This window comes from Dunckerocampus dactyliophorus, chromosome 9, assembly GCF_027744805.1.
Source record: "Dunckerocampus dactyliophorus isolate RoL2022-P2 chromosome 9, RoL_Ddac_1.1, whole genome shotgun sequence".
In the NCBI taxonomy this organism is placed as follows: domain Eukaryota; kingdom Metazoa; phylum Chordata; class Actinopteri; order Syngnathiformes; family Syngnathidae; genus Dunckerocampus; species Dunckerocampus dactyliophorus.
In genome coordinates, this window is record NC_072827.1 from 4,111,080 (window position 1) to 4,128,922 (window position 17,843).

Consider the following 17,843-nt stretch of genomic DNA (forward strand, 5'->3'; position numbering starts at 1 on the left):
ATACATGGGGTATTTTGTACACAAGGTCTTTTATAGCAATAAATGAGGTATTTTGTATATGAGGTATTTTATAGAAGGAAATGGGGTATTTTATAGTAGTACATGAGGTATTTGCCTCAGTTTGCGTCCTAGAGAGGAAGTACATTTTTGATTGGAGACTTAAGCTTAATCGATATTGAGTGACAGCATGTACAGTATGATGGTTGATTGGTGGTTGATGGATGGATGATTCTGCGCGTGGTGCAGTGTGACGGCGTGACAGTGGACCTGAGCGGCACGTCGTTGGAGGGCATTGCCGTGCTCAACATTCCCAGCATGCACGGCGGCTCCAACCTTTGGGGCGAGACCAAGAAGAGGAGGAACTACAAGCGCGTGAGCAAGAGGGTTCCTGACAGGACGCCCGGCGGCACCGTCACCGACCCAAAAGAACTAAAGTTCTGCATGCAAGGTAAGTCCAGAACCATCACGGACTAAGAGCAATGACGAAGAAGCTAGCTGGAATCCTGAAGTCCATATTATGTTAGCTTAATACTGATCAACATTTCTACATCCTGGTTAACCAGCTATTAGCTGCATAACTCTTTATGTGCTGTTTAGTGGACTGTATTTCTACCACCTATTTGTCCCGCCTCGGTCCGTCCACACATTCCTTTCCCCCCGGCTGTGGCTGACAACACTCAAGCTGCGAGTCGCCGCGTCTGAGGTTATTTTTAGGGTGGACATATTGTTGTTTTTTTCAACAAAAACAGCAGATGAGAATGACACTCATGCCTCCGCAGCCCTCCAAGCCACAGACAAATACTTCCTCCCCTGCTCAGCGCGGCTGAGCTTACAATAACACGCTCTATATAGTATTTTTTTTACTCCGTGTCAGATGTCCACAGTGTGCTGGAATGGAGACACTTTAAAAGTGCTATTTTTAAAATGTGCTGCAGCACATTCTACAAATATCATTTAGTGGCAAAATATTTCAACATTATTTCATCATCATTTCAACAAAAAAGACATTTTTTTAAGTCATAATATTATGTATGAGGACCAAACAAAACAACAAATAAAGTTGTCATTTTTGGAGAATCAGGCTGCAGGAACTGTTATAATGTTATGAGAAGAAAGTCAAAATATTATGTGAATAAAGTCATAATATGGAGAAGAACATGCACAAGAAGAACGTTGAAAATAATTTTTAAAAAAACAGCAGTAATGAAGTAAAAAAACAGCTGTAATTTTATGACAATAAAGTCAAAATATTAAGAGAAAAAGTTCATAATGTCAGAATATTGCAATGGAAAATTAAGTCTGAGTAACAAAGTTGAAATATTTAAGACAGGGTTAGTTTTTTAAAAAAAAGTTGTCACAACCAAATAAAATAAAGTTGTCATTTTTGGAAAATGGGGTTGGGGAAAAAGTTCCAATATTATTAGAATACCGTAAATCACGGTGTATTAACCGCACCCCCATTTTCAGGCTCACGGCGGGGAAAACAAATTTTTTACTTGATAAATGCTTGCCAACTCTTTCATCTCAAATGAACATGCGTAAAGGTACTAAGCAATTCCAAAAAGAAGAAGCAAGGAGAAATCTGCCGTCCATCAATTCATCTGCAATGGAATTCATGTAAGAAAAGTTTGCCGTCAACTTGCCGATGATGTCGGCTCTCCAACGCCGGATGACTGACTCGTCCACACCGTGCTGCCGTCCGGCTGCCCGGTTCCCAAACTCTTCTGCATACCGGCAGACGGAGAGTTTGAACGCTGCTGTGAAAGATCGCCGTGGCGTTTTAGCTTTAGCTGCTTTAGCTTTAGCCTTGATTTAACGGTAGCTAATGTTGGTTTAGCGGTGACGCGAGCGGCGGTCTGCGCATGCGCATCAGTTATCCATGTCTTGTACACAACACTGCATTTCTTCAGTGTGAATTTGAATAAACTCCAACGTTGTATTGTATTTGAAACCATCTGCAATGTTTTAATGGAAGCTTAGGTTAGCTTCAGTGTATATAGAGATCGTTTCACTGTGTGAAAATACAGACACACAGCAGTCAGACAGAGGAATTGCACTTTCAGCAACTGTACAGCAGAGGGCGCTAAAGTCAAAGCAACTGTCGGACCCACAGACGGCTCTTTTAAAATGTGCTTCTGGTCAATTTCTGTCTGGTCACAGACTTGTCATCGTGTATAAACCGCACCCCAGAATTTGGCGTCTTACCGGTGGAAAAAAGCGCGGTTTATACGCCGTGATTTACGGCAACGTCATAATTAGGGGTGTCCGATAATATCAGCCGATGATCTTGCTGCTTCATGGAGTGAATACTGTGGCGCTCACAAGTTGGCGAGGAAGTGGTAACTCTTTATCAGAGTAACAACACAGCTCACAACAAATTATCAGGGGGGGGCGGTTACCACTCCACATACTAGTCTTACTCACAGTGTCTTAAAAGAAAGAGCTAAAATATCACACAGCTACGCAATAGGTAGATAAGAACAGACAAGACACTACCAGCGAATAATGCAGAACAATAATAAGAATAAAATATTGAAGTTATTTTATTGTGATTAAGTGGATGGACAATTTTAAATGAACAAACCAAGAATCAAGTTTATTGTTAGTTCTAAACGGAGTTAAGGTGTTTTTACTCACTTTTTTGTCTCTGCTACGAGGTTATGCTGTTTTCCGACAGCATTTCACAACATCATATACAAATGATATGCAAATTAGACGATGACATCATCTAGCGACTTCTAGGACAGCCAATAGCTACGTTTCTTATTGAAAAGTTGCCAACAGTGATGGTGGCGGGGGTAGCGGGGAATGTAAAAAAAAAGCAGGCTCGACTCCTCGGGCACGCTTTGCCACGCCCAATCGCAAGTATTTCTCAGATATTTGCTGCCAAAAATGTTGTTTACAGCCACATCGAGAAGCTAATTGCTGATGCTGTATCCATTAGCTTCACAACGCATGTTGTGAACAGACTGATGTAGGAGACTCATTGCAAGTTATCGCAAACGCTTGATTGCAGTTGTTGCTGCTAAGGGGGGCCCCGACCACTTATTAGCTTTAGGGGGCGATCACTTTTTCACACAGAGACACGTAGCTTTGGATTTTTTTTCTCCCTTAATAATAATTCATCAACAATTCAATCATTTAAAAAGTGCGTTTTGTGTTGAGTGTTGTCATTGACTAATATTTACATTTGTTTGATGATCCGAAACATTTAAGTGTGACAAACGTGCAAAAAAAAAGAAATCAGGAAGGAGGCAAACCCTTCTTCACGCCACTGTATATGACAAAGCTGAGATGTACTTTTTTCTTGAGATATGTATCACTTCTTAGATCATCAGTCAGCATCTACTGTACGTGTTTTTCTGCAAACATCATGAAACCATTCAAATCAAATCCTTCACACGCTCTTCTAGCCTTTTCGTTTAACACACACACTCCTCCACTTCCTGTGAGCACCAAAGATGGGCACGCTGTCCCGCACGCTGTCCCGCAGCCTTCCAATGGCAAAGTGGAAGCCGCCGCTGTGCACTTGCTGGAGCACTGCTGCTTGTCAGCAAGCTAAAAATAGACTCTTACATAACACAACAATGCATGCTGGGATGGACCACAGCGCCTTTGCTTTCATGCGCAGTTCCATCTCAGTGCCTATCTTTTCATCTTTGACTTTTCCTGCGTTTCAACACGGCTCACCTCCAACTACTAATACTAATGCTACTAATACTAGCACTGCTAGTATTACGTGTACAAGCAGCTTTCACAGTCCAAAGCTGACTTTTAGATAGCAGATATTTGATGCTTGCTGGCTACTTAGCTTGTCAGGTTGCAGGATTTCAAAATAAAAGCACAGTTGATCTCACAGAAGAAACTATGACGCAGTATTAGGGCCGCGTTGACAAAAAAAATCTGGGATTTTGAGAATAGAAGTCGTAAATTTCTGGAAAAAAAAGTCAGGAAGTTGTACATTTACAAGAATAAAGTCACAGATTTTCGAGAAAAAAAGTCATAATATGACCTTTGCCTATCTATGTTTCTAAAGAGCAGAGGTGTCATGACATTGTGTCTGAGAGAGTGAATGTTTTGCAAGCCTCATTCAGGATTCCATTGAGCCCACGGTGTGAGAAGTCAACATGAGCTTTTCTTTCCTGACCTCTGCTTCATGCCTGCACTTTGCCTGCCAGGCCACTTGAGGGCGATGTCTCCATCCAAGCAGTGTGCCCTGTGCTACCACAGTGGTGATGGAAAGGAGTGAGCCCATCCAAAAGAGCCGGCTCTCTAAAAAGAGCCGTCTCTTTCGGCTCCCAAGTGGCTCCTCAGAATTTTTGTTGTTGTTTTAAATGAATTTATTACCAGTGATGTTGTGTATTCATGTGTAAAATGAATTGCTAATGTAAAAGTACATGATATCAAGTGTTTATTATTTAAATGGATTTCTTTAAACCTCAACAAACAGCTACAAAAATATATAATGTTATATTCTAAAATACAAAACCAAAGACCCATCTCAGTAGACGAATCAGAAAGTCCAAATAGCTCATGCAAATTTCTCAATTTGAACAAATCGGCTCGAACAGCACCATGTGCTCCTGTCGTTCATTTCAAAGAGCCGGCTCTGAGAGCCGATTCGTTCGCGACCGACACATGGCTATAACACAGGCTCCATGCACTGCTTCAAAAGTCTTCAATACAACTTTTGGTTTTCAAGGCCGGAAAAAAGTCTTAAATAGTCTGGAATTTTCCAGAGGAAGTTATCCAATTGAATACAGGGCTGATATCTTTACCTGTACATCTTAAAAATATGGGGAAAAAGAGATGCATTACACCAGGGGTGTCCAAACCTTTCCTACCAGCGAGGGCCATATAGTAAAAAATGAAAGGATGCAACTTTGTAGATGTCATATGTCATCAGTCAGCTGACATGAAGCTCCCCTCCTGATTTGCTCTTGCGCCCCTGCGGCGTTTCAAGCTCCAAAGGGTGCCAGCGTAAAGGAAAAAGAAAACATGGACATGAATCCATGAATCCAGCATGCTGAAGTAGATCAAGACCAGAAGGATGAAGACTTTTACCCCGTTAAACAGGTGGAGTCATGGAAGAGCTGAAAGTTTAAGGGAGTGTTGAAGGGAGTTCCAGTCTCCGCTGCAGCAAAACTGTTGTTATGGGAACGGTGCAGGAGCTTGGAGATGTATTGAGGTGTTGTCCCTGGAAGAGTCTTGAAGTAGGAGCCAGTGATGAAGTCGCTGAGTGTGGAAGGGAGGGCCAGCCTATCAGATTGTAAACATCACAATGGTGGGTTGGGAAAGGCGCACCAGAGGCAAAACGGATGGATGAATGGTAGAGAACCTCCAGCATCCAGTCTGTTAACACACTTGGGGGGCCATTTTATAGATGATGTCACCTTAATCACACACAGGGAGTACGGGTGAATCTGGCCCGAACTTTGGCCTGCAGATTATTGATGTGGAACATGAAAGAAAGTGAGTGGTCCAAGCACAGAGCAAGGTGTTGGTAGGAGATGACCAACTCCACTTCTGAACCGCCAGCTCAGGTCATCCTTCTTATCAACATTTGCAATAAAATCATGAATGAAAATGTCAGATGATGGCTAAACAGGTGGAATTGGATTTGCAGTGTAGCCTTTAGCCTGGTCATCAAGCTAGTGCTAGAGCAGGGGTGTCCAAAGTGCAACCCACGGCACATAAAAAAAAAAAAGCTTGCTATAAAACATGACATATTTTTCCTGTCGCAACATCGTCTATTGAGATGTCTTTGAATTTGCTCTTGAGAAATGTGCAAGATACCAAGACAGACGCTACCATGCGTTGCTGTGTGCAGACTTCAGCGACCGGCTGCTGGAGGTGGTGGGCCTGGAGGGCGCCATGGAGATGGGTCAGATCTACACGGGACTGAAGAGCGCCGGACGCCGGCTGGCTCAGTGCGGCAGTGTCACCATCAGGTGGCGACCTCCTTACTCTGCATCTTCACGCGCTTCTCCTCTGCCTGCCTCACATCTTCCTCCCCTTTCAGCCAAGCTGAAGCTGAATTTGACATTTCAGCCACGCCTGGAAACGTTTTGTCTGTTCGGGCTGGGCAATTCCATTCCAATTAGGAACAATCGCAAAAAGAGAGAAATGAAGATAAATGCACTTTATTTCTAGCCAGGTCAGTTCTATAACTTGACTTGCATACTTCATTCTCCAGACTACCTCCAGTCCTTCCGTACACATAAAATACATATAAAAATGTGGAACCTTAGTTCGAATTCCTTCCAGAAGGTCCGATTCTAACCGATACAGATGCTAACCCAATACATTTTTCCCCAGAAGAAATAAAAAATGTTAACACAAAACACCTTTTTATACTTTCACATTTATAGTTTTACATGCATAAAACCATTGTAAATACAGTGGTGCCTCGGTTAACATCATTCCTTCCTTCCAGAAGGTCCGACTCAAACCAAAACAGACTCTAACCAAAGCAAATGTTCCCATAGAAAATCATGTAAATCTGTTCCATACACTCAAAGAAGTTCATGTGAAAACACTATTGAAGTGAATTGAATTGAAGAAACAAGTCATGGCAAAACAGGAAGGTGGTGTCCATGTGGTGTCTCGCTGCCACATGCTGTCCTTGGGAACAATCAACAACCACGTCATCCATGAAGGTAAAAGTAAGCTTAAATGTTCATTTATCCTTTTCGGTCATCATATACATACATTTACCATTGTTTTCGCATGGAAAACTATCAAACGGTGTTTTATGTTAACATTTTTGAGAGTCAACTGTTGATTACATCACAGATGGGCGACATAGCTGACTTCCTCTTTGGTTTCCATTTTGTACCTTAGCGAGCTAGCTTCTTCTTGGAAGCTAAGGCTGTTTTGTGATAAAAATACATTAGGCTTGCGGGGGTATGCTGGAGCCTATCCCAGCTGACTTTGGGCGACAGGCGGGGTACACCCTGGACTGGTCACCAGCCAATGGCAGGGCACATATAGACAAACAACCATTCATAGCTATGGACAATTTAGAGTCTCCAATTAAACTAACATGCATGTTTTTGGAATATGGGAGGAAACCGGAGTACCTGGAGAAAACCCAGACACACACGGGGAGAACATGCAAACTCCACACAGAAATGCCCAACGGAGAATCGGGAGAAAGGGAGAAACGAACCCAGGTCTTCCCGATCTCCAGACTGTGACCGTGTGGCCAACATGCTAACCTATTATACTCATTTTGGGTCCTTTGTATTGAGTTGTGGACTCCTATAGAGCAGCTACACACGATAGCCCGCACACAAAGGTTTCTAGAGCTTCCAGACTCTGCAGCTCTTCCTGCGGTGTTTCCTGCTTCCCGTCCAAAGAGTCTTGTATAATTTACCCTCCTCCAGGTACGCCTCCCGCCGAGCCCATGCCGCTGTGATTGGTCACACTCTCGAGCGCTCCCGAGGACTTCCGGACACCTGCCGTACCCCTTGTTTTTCGATTACTTACACAAAGTGAAACACAGTTGGGACACTGATAAATTGTTACTTACTCGTTGCTCTTCGGACTCTTCAACACGACCAAGCAACGTCAGAAAAGTGTCGGACTTCAGCAACAGTTTGGTGGATAGTCCAGCTTGGTATTGGCCCGTGTTCACAAAACAGTCCCGTGTGAAGTGCTGTTGACAGTTGAGCATATTTTTCTCGTGCTGGCCAGGGATCAGCAACTCCAACCACTTGTGCCTGATTCTCGCCTCTTTAGGCACACCCCAACAAACATTTCCTGGGAGCCATATACAATAGCACCGTGGACACAGCAGAGCGAGGCAGAGCGGGGGGAGGGCAGGCCTACAGCGTTTGCCTGGGCATGCCCATATAAGGAAGTTCGGGTTACATTGCCGTCAATGGAACTCGGTGTTAAAAAATACTCTGTAAAACACAGCGTGCAGAGCCGTCCAAAACTCCTTTCAGGGCTCACTTCCAAATGCGCAAACCTCATTATCAGACATGTTGGCATCGTTTATCATGACAATACAACATTGTAACAACATTGATCGGTCAGAGAATAGGAAAAGCATAATAGCATAAAAGCATAATAGGTCCCCTTTAATAGACACCATCATCACTTGTCTGCTGTGTCCCCACAGGACGTCCCGGCGACTGCCCATGCAGATTGACGGCGAGCCGTGGATGCAGCCACCATGCACGGTGAGTTTGAACGTTGCACACGTGGAATGAAAGCACTAGCTATGCTAGGCCGTGACCACCTGCAGACACGTTCCCACCAAGGTACGCTTCACTTTAGGTTGGGTCGGACCACTTGTGTCAAAACCTGACTCGCCAATGACCAAACAGTACGACATGGAAACCACGAGAAACCACTTTCCATGTTGTAGTTGTAAGTTGTCGTCGTAAAATTCAGAAAAACAAATACCTTTATGTTATAGGGTTTTTATGTTATACGAAGCGTAAAATACATAAAAAATAGTCTAATCCGTTCCAAGATCTTCCCAAACTCACCCCTTTGGCTCTTCAAAATATTCAAAGTCCAACAAATATGGTGGGAAAATATAAGAAAACGTTAGCATAAACATAGTAGAGTAACATTCCAATATAAAATAAGGTAATAAATTATCGGTGCCCCGATAATCAGCCAATGAGAGTGTGAAGCGTCAGAAGGCGTCACCAAGTGTTAGTCTGAACTTGCACCGACTTGACGCTTTACGTTATATGGAATTTCTTACGTAATACGATGCAAAACGTTTACATAAATTCTTTAAGTTCAGTGCAATTTACATAAAAGGAGGATTACGTTATGCGAGGTACTACTGTACTAAAGAGAAAAAAGTCTCATACACTAAAAGAAAAAAGTTACGAGAATAAACCCTTAATATTATGAGGAAAAACAATGACATTTTAGTAGCGTAGAATTCAAATATTCAGGAAAAAGATGTTTTAAGTCATAATATGATGAGAAACAAACCAAAGACATAAATTAGGTTGCGGAAAAAGGTATAATGTCACAAGAATAACCTCAACATATTGTGGGAATAACGTCAGAATTATGAAAGGAAAATCTGAAATAGTTTGAAAATTGAAAAGACGGCAGAAATGAAAACAAGCCGCTCTAACTTTATGAGAATAACATCAAAATATTCAGAGAAAAAACGTCATCTTCCATTTTAGCTTCCATTTTACAGCAATAAAGTTGTAATATTAGGAGGAATTAAAATATGAAAGAAAAAAAATTATTTATTTATTTTTAAGTCATAATATTATGAGTAAAACGAAATTAAATTGTCATTTTAAAAAAATTAGGTTGGGGGAAAAAGTTATAATAAGGGAATAAATTTCAAATATGGGAATAAAGTGGTAATATTATAAAAAGAAATTTGACAGATTATTTAAGAAGCAAGTTGATAAATAAAAATGGCAAAAAAGAGCAAAGAGTGAAGTTGATATGAATAATATGTTTTTTCAGACATGGGCTGCACGGTGGCCAAGTGGTTGGCATGTTGGCCACGCAGACAGGGCGTTCTGTGTTAGTCTGCATGTTGTGTGGGTGGGTTTCCTCCCACGTTCCAAAAACATGCATGTTAGGTTCACTGGAGGCTCTAAATAGTCCATAGGTATGAATGAGTGTGAATGGTTTGTCTGTATGTGCCCTGCCATTGGCTGGCCACCAGTCCAGGGTGTACCCCAACTCTCACCCCAAGTCAGCTGGGATGTTTCACTTTGAGGACTTGGCTGGAAAGTGTTTGGCCAGGCGTCTTTTGAAGGTTGTGCTTTTGTCCACTTGATACTACTTGACTGTGACCTGTTGGGAAAAGGTAGAAAGCCCACCTGGAACCCTGCTGTGACGGTGGACGGAAGGCGGTGATGCAGGCTGAGTGGCATGAAGCTTTCTTCTTGTCATCATCAGTGGAGTCAAAGTATTTTCTCCACTTTTGTTTTGGCTCCTTTTCCTTCCTCCTCTGCATCATGCACACCCCCGGACGTCACCTCCACAGTAGAGGAGAAGATCAGCTATTTCGTTTTTTGTGTTCTCCATCGCCCCAGCCAAGCATTTTTCATTTTGCTTGGCGGGGGCGGAATATCCATGGCTTTTTGTTGTTATGTTACGTGAGATACTGGCAAGGCCGCCATGAGATGAGCCTTTTATTTCATAACAGCGTGTTGGAGACAGGCTGGAAGATTTCACCTCCTTGCTTGGAACCTTCAGAAAAAAACCCTTCTTGGGGGGCAGGATCTGCAGTGCTAAATGTATCTGATTGGATGACTGCTTGCTACCATGTTTAAAAACTTGTCTCTGCTTTGACTGGCGTGGTTTACACCAAGCCACCCCATAGAAGAAAGCCTACAGCGGATCAGCAGACGCCCACCTTCAGGCTCTGTTGAGCAGTTTTTCTGAAGACCACATTCAGATGGAAGCAGGAAAAAAGCACTCCAAAACAAAAAAGTATCTGTCCAGATAGTTGCTAACCCCATAGTTCCATAACCACGTAGCTTCATAATCACGTAGCTTCATAACCCCATAGTTCCATAACCACATAGCTTCATAATCACGTAGCTTCATAACCCCATAGTTCCATAACCACGTAGCTTCATAACCACGTAGCTTCATAACCACATATCTTCATAATCACGTAGCTTCATAACCACGTAGCTTCATAATCACGTAGCTTCATAATCACGTAGCTTCATAACCCCATAGTTCCTTTACCACGTAGCTTCATAACCACGTAGCTTCATAATCACGTAGCTTCATAACCCCATAGTTCCATAACCACATAGCTTCATAATCACGTAGCTTCATAACCCCATAGTTCCATAACCACGTAGCTTCATAACCACGTAGCTTCATAACCCCATAGTTCCATAACCACGTAGCTTCATAATCACGTAGCTTCATAACCCCATAGTTCCATAACCACGTAGCTTCATAACCACGTAGCTTCATAACCACATATCTTCATAATCACGTAGCTTCATAACCCCATAGTTCCTTTACCACGTAGCTTCATAACCACGTAGCTTCATAACCCCATAGTTCCTTTACCACGTAGCTTCATAACCACGTAGCTTCATAACCACGTAGCTTCATAACCACATAGTTCCATAATCACGTAGCTTCATAATCACGTAGCTTCTAAACCAAAGTTCCATAACTATGTAGCTTCATAATTACATAGCTTCATAAGTACGTAGCTCCATAACAAAGTTCCATAACCTCTTAGTTTCATAACCATATAGCTTTATAACCACAGTTCCATAACCACGTAGCTTCATAACCACGTAGGTTTATAACAACAGTTCCATAATCACTTAGCGTCATAATAATGTAGCTTCCTAATCACGTACCTTCATAACCACGTAGCTTCATAACCACGTAGCTTCATAACCTCATAGTTCCATTACCACGTAGCTTCATAACCACATATCTTCATAATCACTTAGTTCCATGACCACGAAGCTTCATAACCACGTACTTCCAACTACAGAACCTGGTGACTTCTAAGATAATATTCAATCTACTTCATCTACGTAGCTTTCTCCTTCTGTTTATTGATGCCCTCTGATTTGTAGCGCTGTTACACTTGGTACTTATCCATACCTCACTGTTGGACTCATGTTCTAGGGGACACCTGAAGTAACGTTCCAGGAACCAAAGGTTTCAGCTAGTCTAACAAGGAATTGGAAGTTCATGATACTTTGGGTCAAATATCTCCTCAAGGTTTGTGGATTTTCCTTAAAGATGACCCCAAGTTGTAGTGCAGTTCCTTTGGTTTCTTATCCCTGCATCATCGGACAAGGAACCAAAGCTTTCAGGTACTGGAAGCAGAAACCGGAGGCTATAGGTACTTATGATTAAACTACACCTCAAGGTAGATCTATTTTAGGGTTAGAAAGATCACGTGTCACAGGTACAAAGGAAAAAATCTCCCCAGTGACAACAGACCTCCAGTCTGATGCGCTTCATGATGTTCTCTGCTTTTTACAGATCAGGATCACGCACAAGAACCAGGTCCCTATGTTGCTGGGTCTGCCCCAGAAGACGTCCTTTGTTTTTTTCAAGAAACGCACCCAAAGTTGGGACTAAGAAGTGTGTGTGTACACATGAACCCGACCATGCATACGACCGTAAAAGCCTTCATGGGCGGCTCCATCAGGTTCAAGTATGCCTCCAGCAATCAACACACTCCCAACTGCCACACAAACACGCCTGGCGTGCCACACCTGCCAAACAAAACAACTGCAGGAACCAGGTGGACACCTGGACGTGTTGCCGAGCTCAGACTCGGGGACCTGCAGAGGGCAAGTGTTGTGAAACATCTTCATGAATGTTAAAAACCACGGGTGGCTTGGAGGAACCCTCAGTTCTCAAGAAGGAGAAGAGGATCAAGGTCTTTTGTTGAGGTCTTGATGGGTTAGCATCACCTCTCTGTGTGGACTCGAAACGTTGGAACGGTCCAATGACGGTACATCCCCTCAGGGACTAACACACCCCTGCAGGTTTTATTTACCAAAGCACTGCAAGACCCCCTTTCTACGGTAAATGCATCCCTCCATTTCAACTATTTGAAAGCATATGCCTGATTAGCACCACAAACTGCAAGTTTTGCTTAGCTTAGCACCAATGTACTCACCTTCCACACCGCCGTGTCTACTAGCATGTACCCCACAGTGTTAGTGTGTGCATACTGTTTCTATACTGTAAATATAGTACACCAGGAAGGTAGGATTGTACTGTACGTATCTATGTCCTAATACAATATAGCCCCTGTTAGCTAGAGGACATGAGTATCGGTCACCACCATCACCACTCGCTCGGGTTGCTCCTCCCCTCTTAAGTGGAATTTGCCTTCTTTTTTATTCTTGTCCATTCTGTCACAGTCACATAAAAACTTCCAAAGTTCTGATGAGGAACTCTGCTGCTCCAGTAGAACCCTTTCAACATGACCATGATCCTTTCCAGGATGCAAAAAAAAAATTAAGGGTGCACGCTAATTATCGGTGAGCCGACATGAGGAATTACGACGTCATACCAATAAGTCTGATAACCATTCGATAAGTGATACAGTGGTGCCTTGGTTAACGTCATGAATCTGTTCGAGAAGGTCAGACGCAAACCAAAACAGAACGGAACACGGAGCTTCAACTCATCCTGAAACGCCAGAATCGCTCGATGCCCGGGGGCTTGTTCCTATCGCTGGGGCATTTGAAAAGTGCAAAGAGTTTGCTGGAGATGACCAACAAGCCATCCGATGGCAGCCCTTCACCATCGTCGAAGATACCTGCTTGTGTCAGTTAGTAAACACCTCGGAGCCACGCTTCGTACTTCTGAGCTGCCGCCACGGCACTATTTTTGTATGTTTCGCTAGCAGTAGTGATGTCATGATATTTGATCAGGACAAATCTACAGGTACACTTTGGGGCTAGCTAGCCACACGGAAGCCGTTTCAGGTCAGAAGGGCAAAGTATGTTATGGTTTCAGCTCGGGCTGTCTCTCCATTCAGGTATTTCATTTTCTCCACAGTTAACTCATAATTAATCACATTTAATCGCAGGTAGATTTGATCTATAATCAGTAGAGATGTAAATGTCTTTGTGGTAAACGATTCCTTACACATCTCCAACCATAACTGCGCCACATTTAATGTCAATTCTGGAAATATGGGCCACTATTTTATTCAAAAAGTGTGACTATTTGGACTAGCCAGTCCACATTTTGCACATATTTTGTTGTCTTATGAAGTAATTCCACTTCTCCTAAGTCTAGATGAGACTCGGAAAGCGGAAGATGATGGTCTTATGCGCATGCGTTTTCTTTTTCTGTGGTTTATTTCCATAATATTATAACTTTTTCCCCAACCTAATTTTCCAAAAATTTATTTTTTTGATTTGTCATAAAAATACGTTTAAAATTTTTTTCTTGAATATTTCCACTCTATGCTACCAAAATATCATTAGTTTTCTTCCCAATATTACAACTTTATTCTCATAAAATTGACTTTTTTTGTCCTCGTCAGAATACAACTTTTTTATCTTAATATTTGGACTTTATTCTTGTAAAATTACGACAGTTTTTTTCCTTTTTTTCCAACTATTTCAACTTTCTTCTTGTAAATTCGCTTCTCGTGATTACAACTTTATTCCCATAATATTTGGATTTATTCTCATAGCTTTGTAACTTTTTCCACCACCTAATTTTCCAAAAAAGCAGGCGTTGTTTTGTTTGTTTTTCATAATATTTTGACTTTAAGAAAATCATTTCCACTCGATGTTACTAAAATGGTGATTATTATTTTTCCTCATAACATGCCAACATTATTCTGGTAAAATGAGGGCTTTTTGTCATTAGAATGCAACTTTATTTCTCCTAATGTTTGGACTTGATCCTTGTCAAATGTTTTCTTGTGAATGTTCCGTGAGCCAGTAGACGCTGGCACAGCCTTGCTGTGAGCCACATCAGGAGAAACGAGCGTCGCGTGTTACGTCGCTGTCACCGGTAAATAAAACTTTGTGCTCAAAAATAAAACACAAACTGTTTGTCAGAGACATTTTATGACACCCAATGGGCAGCTTTATCCAAACGATGATGTCATAGCCCCGCCCCTGTCTGTGCTGTGTTTACTGTGGTTAGCTGCCGAGCTGTGAAGTGTCATTTGTTGAAATGTGGGACTTTTGACAGTACGGTGATGATATTGCTGCCCAGGGCATACAGTGTAGGATACCGTATGCACTTAGTGCATGCTAGCATATCATATTGATAGCGAGTATGATCTGGTCTGGGCAGGAGCTAAGATGCATTTCAGGGTGAGGTTTTTGTCACCCGAGTTCCCTTTAAAAACTCTATCGTGTAAATGCACGTCTGCACATTGTTGTACATCATTCCATCACGATCGTGTGTGTGTTTCACGCGTAAACAAGAATGTTTTGGAGCACAATAACCGCAGTCACTGGAATGAACACATCTTATCATGTGCTTGCAACAGCAAGAAAGAAACACAACACGTGATTCAAAAGTGGCCTCGGCTTGAGTTGAGATAAAAACTCAAAACGACGACATAAAAAGTCCCAATTAAGGGATAACAGTTCTAATTTTGAGCTAAAAAGTCAAAATGATGAGATAAAAGTTATAATTATGAAATAAAAGTACAGAATTATGAGATTAAAAAGTCCTAATTATTACATAAAAGTCCCAATTATGAGATAAGGTCAGAATTATGAAATTAAAATGAATAATTATGACATAAAAAGTCAAAAGTACAAGATTAAAAAGTCATGATTTTGCAATAAAAAGTCATAATTATAGGATAAAAAAAAGTATAATTTTGAGATAAAAAGTCTATTATGACAAACAGTCCTAATTATGTCGAAATTACAAGATAAACTTATCATTTTGAGATAAAAAGTCCTAATTATGAGATAAAAAGTTATCATTTTGAGTTAGTCATAATTATACATACATAACTATATTATAGAATTTATCAATGTTTTCCTCATAAATGTAAAACTTTTTCTCATAAATTTACAACTTGTTTCTTGAAAATGTACAACTTTTCTCTCATAAATGTACTACTTTTTGTCATAAATTTACAACTTTTTTCTCATAAATTTACAACATTTTTCTCATAAAAGTACAACTTCTCTCGCATGTATGACTTTTTTTTCTTTCTTTACCTCGCCATTTCCACTTTTTTCTAGAAATCTCAGATTGTTTTAATACTCATAACAGGCACTGCCTGAGACAGAAAAAGAAAATGGGGGACTTATGTGACCTTTGGCCTTGGGCAATGGTAATATTACAAATGTTTTCTCATTTTTCTCATAAATGTACAACTTTTTTCTCCAACTTTTCTCCGAGATAAAAAGTCATAATTATGAAATAAAAAGTGGAACTTATGAGGTAAAAAATAGGGCTGTCAAATGATTAAAAATGGAATCATATTAATCAGTTTTTAATGAATTCAGCATGATTAATCACCATGAGCAACTCTGTGTGAAATATACCCATTTTGACATGAAGAGAAGGATGAATGACAGGACAGGATGATACTGTGTATATTTGTATACCGTATATTAACAGCGCCGAATGAACCGAATATGTCAATCAAGCTAAAAGATAGCACACAAGTGTAAACATCTCTTTGTACAACACTAGTCTCTTGACTAGTATTAGAACATTTGAATCACACTTGAAACTGTGTTATTCAAGATTCAAGATTATTACTGTATGAGCAATGGGGGGTTGCGTTCAAAGACATCACGTAATTTAGGGTAAATACATTTTTTTCAGTGTAATTTCCAGCATAATTAAATGCAGCAAGTTGTACATCTGAATGAACCCTTCAGGCATCACTCTGGATAGGACTATTTCAAACGGTTGTAGCCGTTCGGAGTTCGCAGTGTCACGAACTCGCTGAAACAACAAATATTAAACACAGACGACTGTTGTAAGGCAAGCTAATAGGCTAACCGCCACGATGTGTTGCTTAGCAACAGCAACAATGCAAAAGAGAAAAGACAAGAGAATCTGATGTCGGCTCAAGCAGCTCGGGTCGAAGTACCCCGGAGTCGATCATAGACACAGAGTCACCAAGGATGAAAGATATATTGACCCCAGTCTGAAGCACCGGCTCTCCAAGCATGCAGAATCACTACAGGAGGGATTGACAGCGCAGACGTCAAAGCTACTGCAGGATATGATGAAAAAGCAACAACAATAAACCCTGGAAAACAGTAAAAAGAATACAGAACAGATTCTCCTGAGACTACGGAGGCTGGATCACCTGGAACAATCCATCAGATCCATGAAACAGGAGGTTGAAAACCCGAGGGATGAAGATCAAAGCCTGAGAGTGGAGAATAAGGTACTACAGGATGCTAACGCTGCACTAACGAGTGTTGCTCTCAAACAAGATCATGAAGAAAAAGAGAAAGTCGTTCAGCCTCTGAAGATCAGTATTGACGACATGGACCACAACACACCAATGAATGATGTGATCGTGACGGTGCTTCCCCATTAAACCCAGGTCCTATGCCAAACAAAACGATACTTACTAATGAATCAATACTTACTAATATTCATACATGCTGTACTAATAAGCCAATATTGACTTAATAAACTAATACTTATGAATGAATCAATACTTACGCTTGTCCCTGCTTTGCACTGCAAGGTCAGGGCTGGACAGAAGCAAAGAATGTTGTTGAAGATCATGGAGGAAGGTGGAAATGCACGTGTCTATCCAATGCGCTGCAAAGGCGAATTTGGACCCAGAGCATGTGTGAGATTTTAAGGATGGTTGCTTTCATCACAGCTGCTGGGAATGTTTGTTGTATGACCTCTGACCTCGTCAGGCGCTCACTGCTTGATGTTTTTAGGTCTTTTTGCCTTCCTGCTTTTATTCCACGCCCACTCACCATGGCCGCATGTTGCTCCCATGTGGTGCAACTTAGACGAGTGCTATCAGTCATGCAATCACTCCTCTCCTTTATGTATGGTAATAATCATAGAAATAATCCATACAGTCAAAGACCATAATAAGATGCGATGTCTGCGGTGTGTTTGCACACATGCGTGTGATAGAATCAGTAGAAATAACGATACTCAAAGTAAGGCACAGTCAGGAAAGTGCACTACATAATACATATGTACTGTGTTTACAGTAAAAAGGTGGTACAGTATTATGTATTTGTAATGGTGTGCTTCCATTTTGACAGAGATATGCAAAATATTAGTGCGCTTGTCATTGACTTATGATTTATAGATGCTTTATTCATCTACAAGACAAATCCACACACTGTGTGTGTCAATGTTTGTATTATGTACTGCAGGAAGTAGTCCTACTAGTAAGT

General features: G+C 41.3%; 1 protein-coding gene across 8 annotated transcripts in view; it reads left to right on the top strand.

Annotated features, from left to right (window-relative positions):
* The window catches only part of LOC129187496 (diacylglycerol kinase beta), a 78,105-nt gene extending 60,717 nt beyond the window's left edge, over positions 1–17,388 (top strand). For 5 of the 8 annotated variants that reach the window (XM_054786904.1, XM_054786903.1, XM_054786901.1 and 2 more), the window contains 3 exons: positions 247–448; positions 8,129–8,189; positions 11,983–17,387. In XM_054786904.1, coding sequence (XP_054642879.1) covers positions 247–448; positions 8,129–8,189; positions 11,983–12,322 — 603 coding nt within the window. In that variant the 3' untranslated portion in view covers positions 12,323–17,387. Of the gene's footprint in view, positions 1–246; positions 449–5,830; positions 5,952–8,128; positions 8,190–11,982 lie in introns of all 8 variants that reach the window. The other 3 variants (XM_054786909.1, XM_054786908.1, XM_054786907.1) reach the window with 2 other exon arrangements.
* Positions 17,389–17,843: the final 455 nt, after the last annotated feature.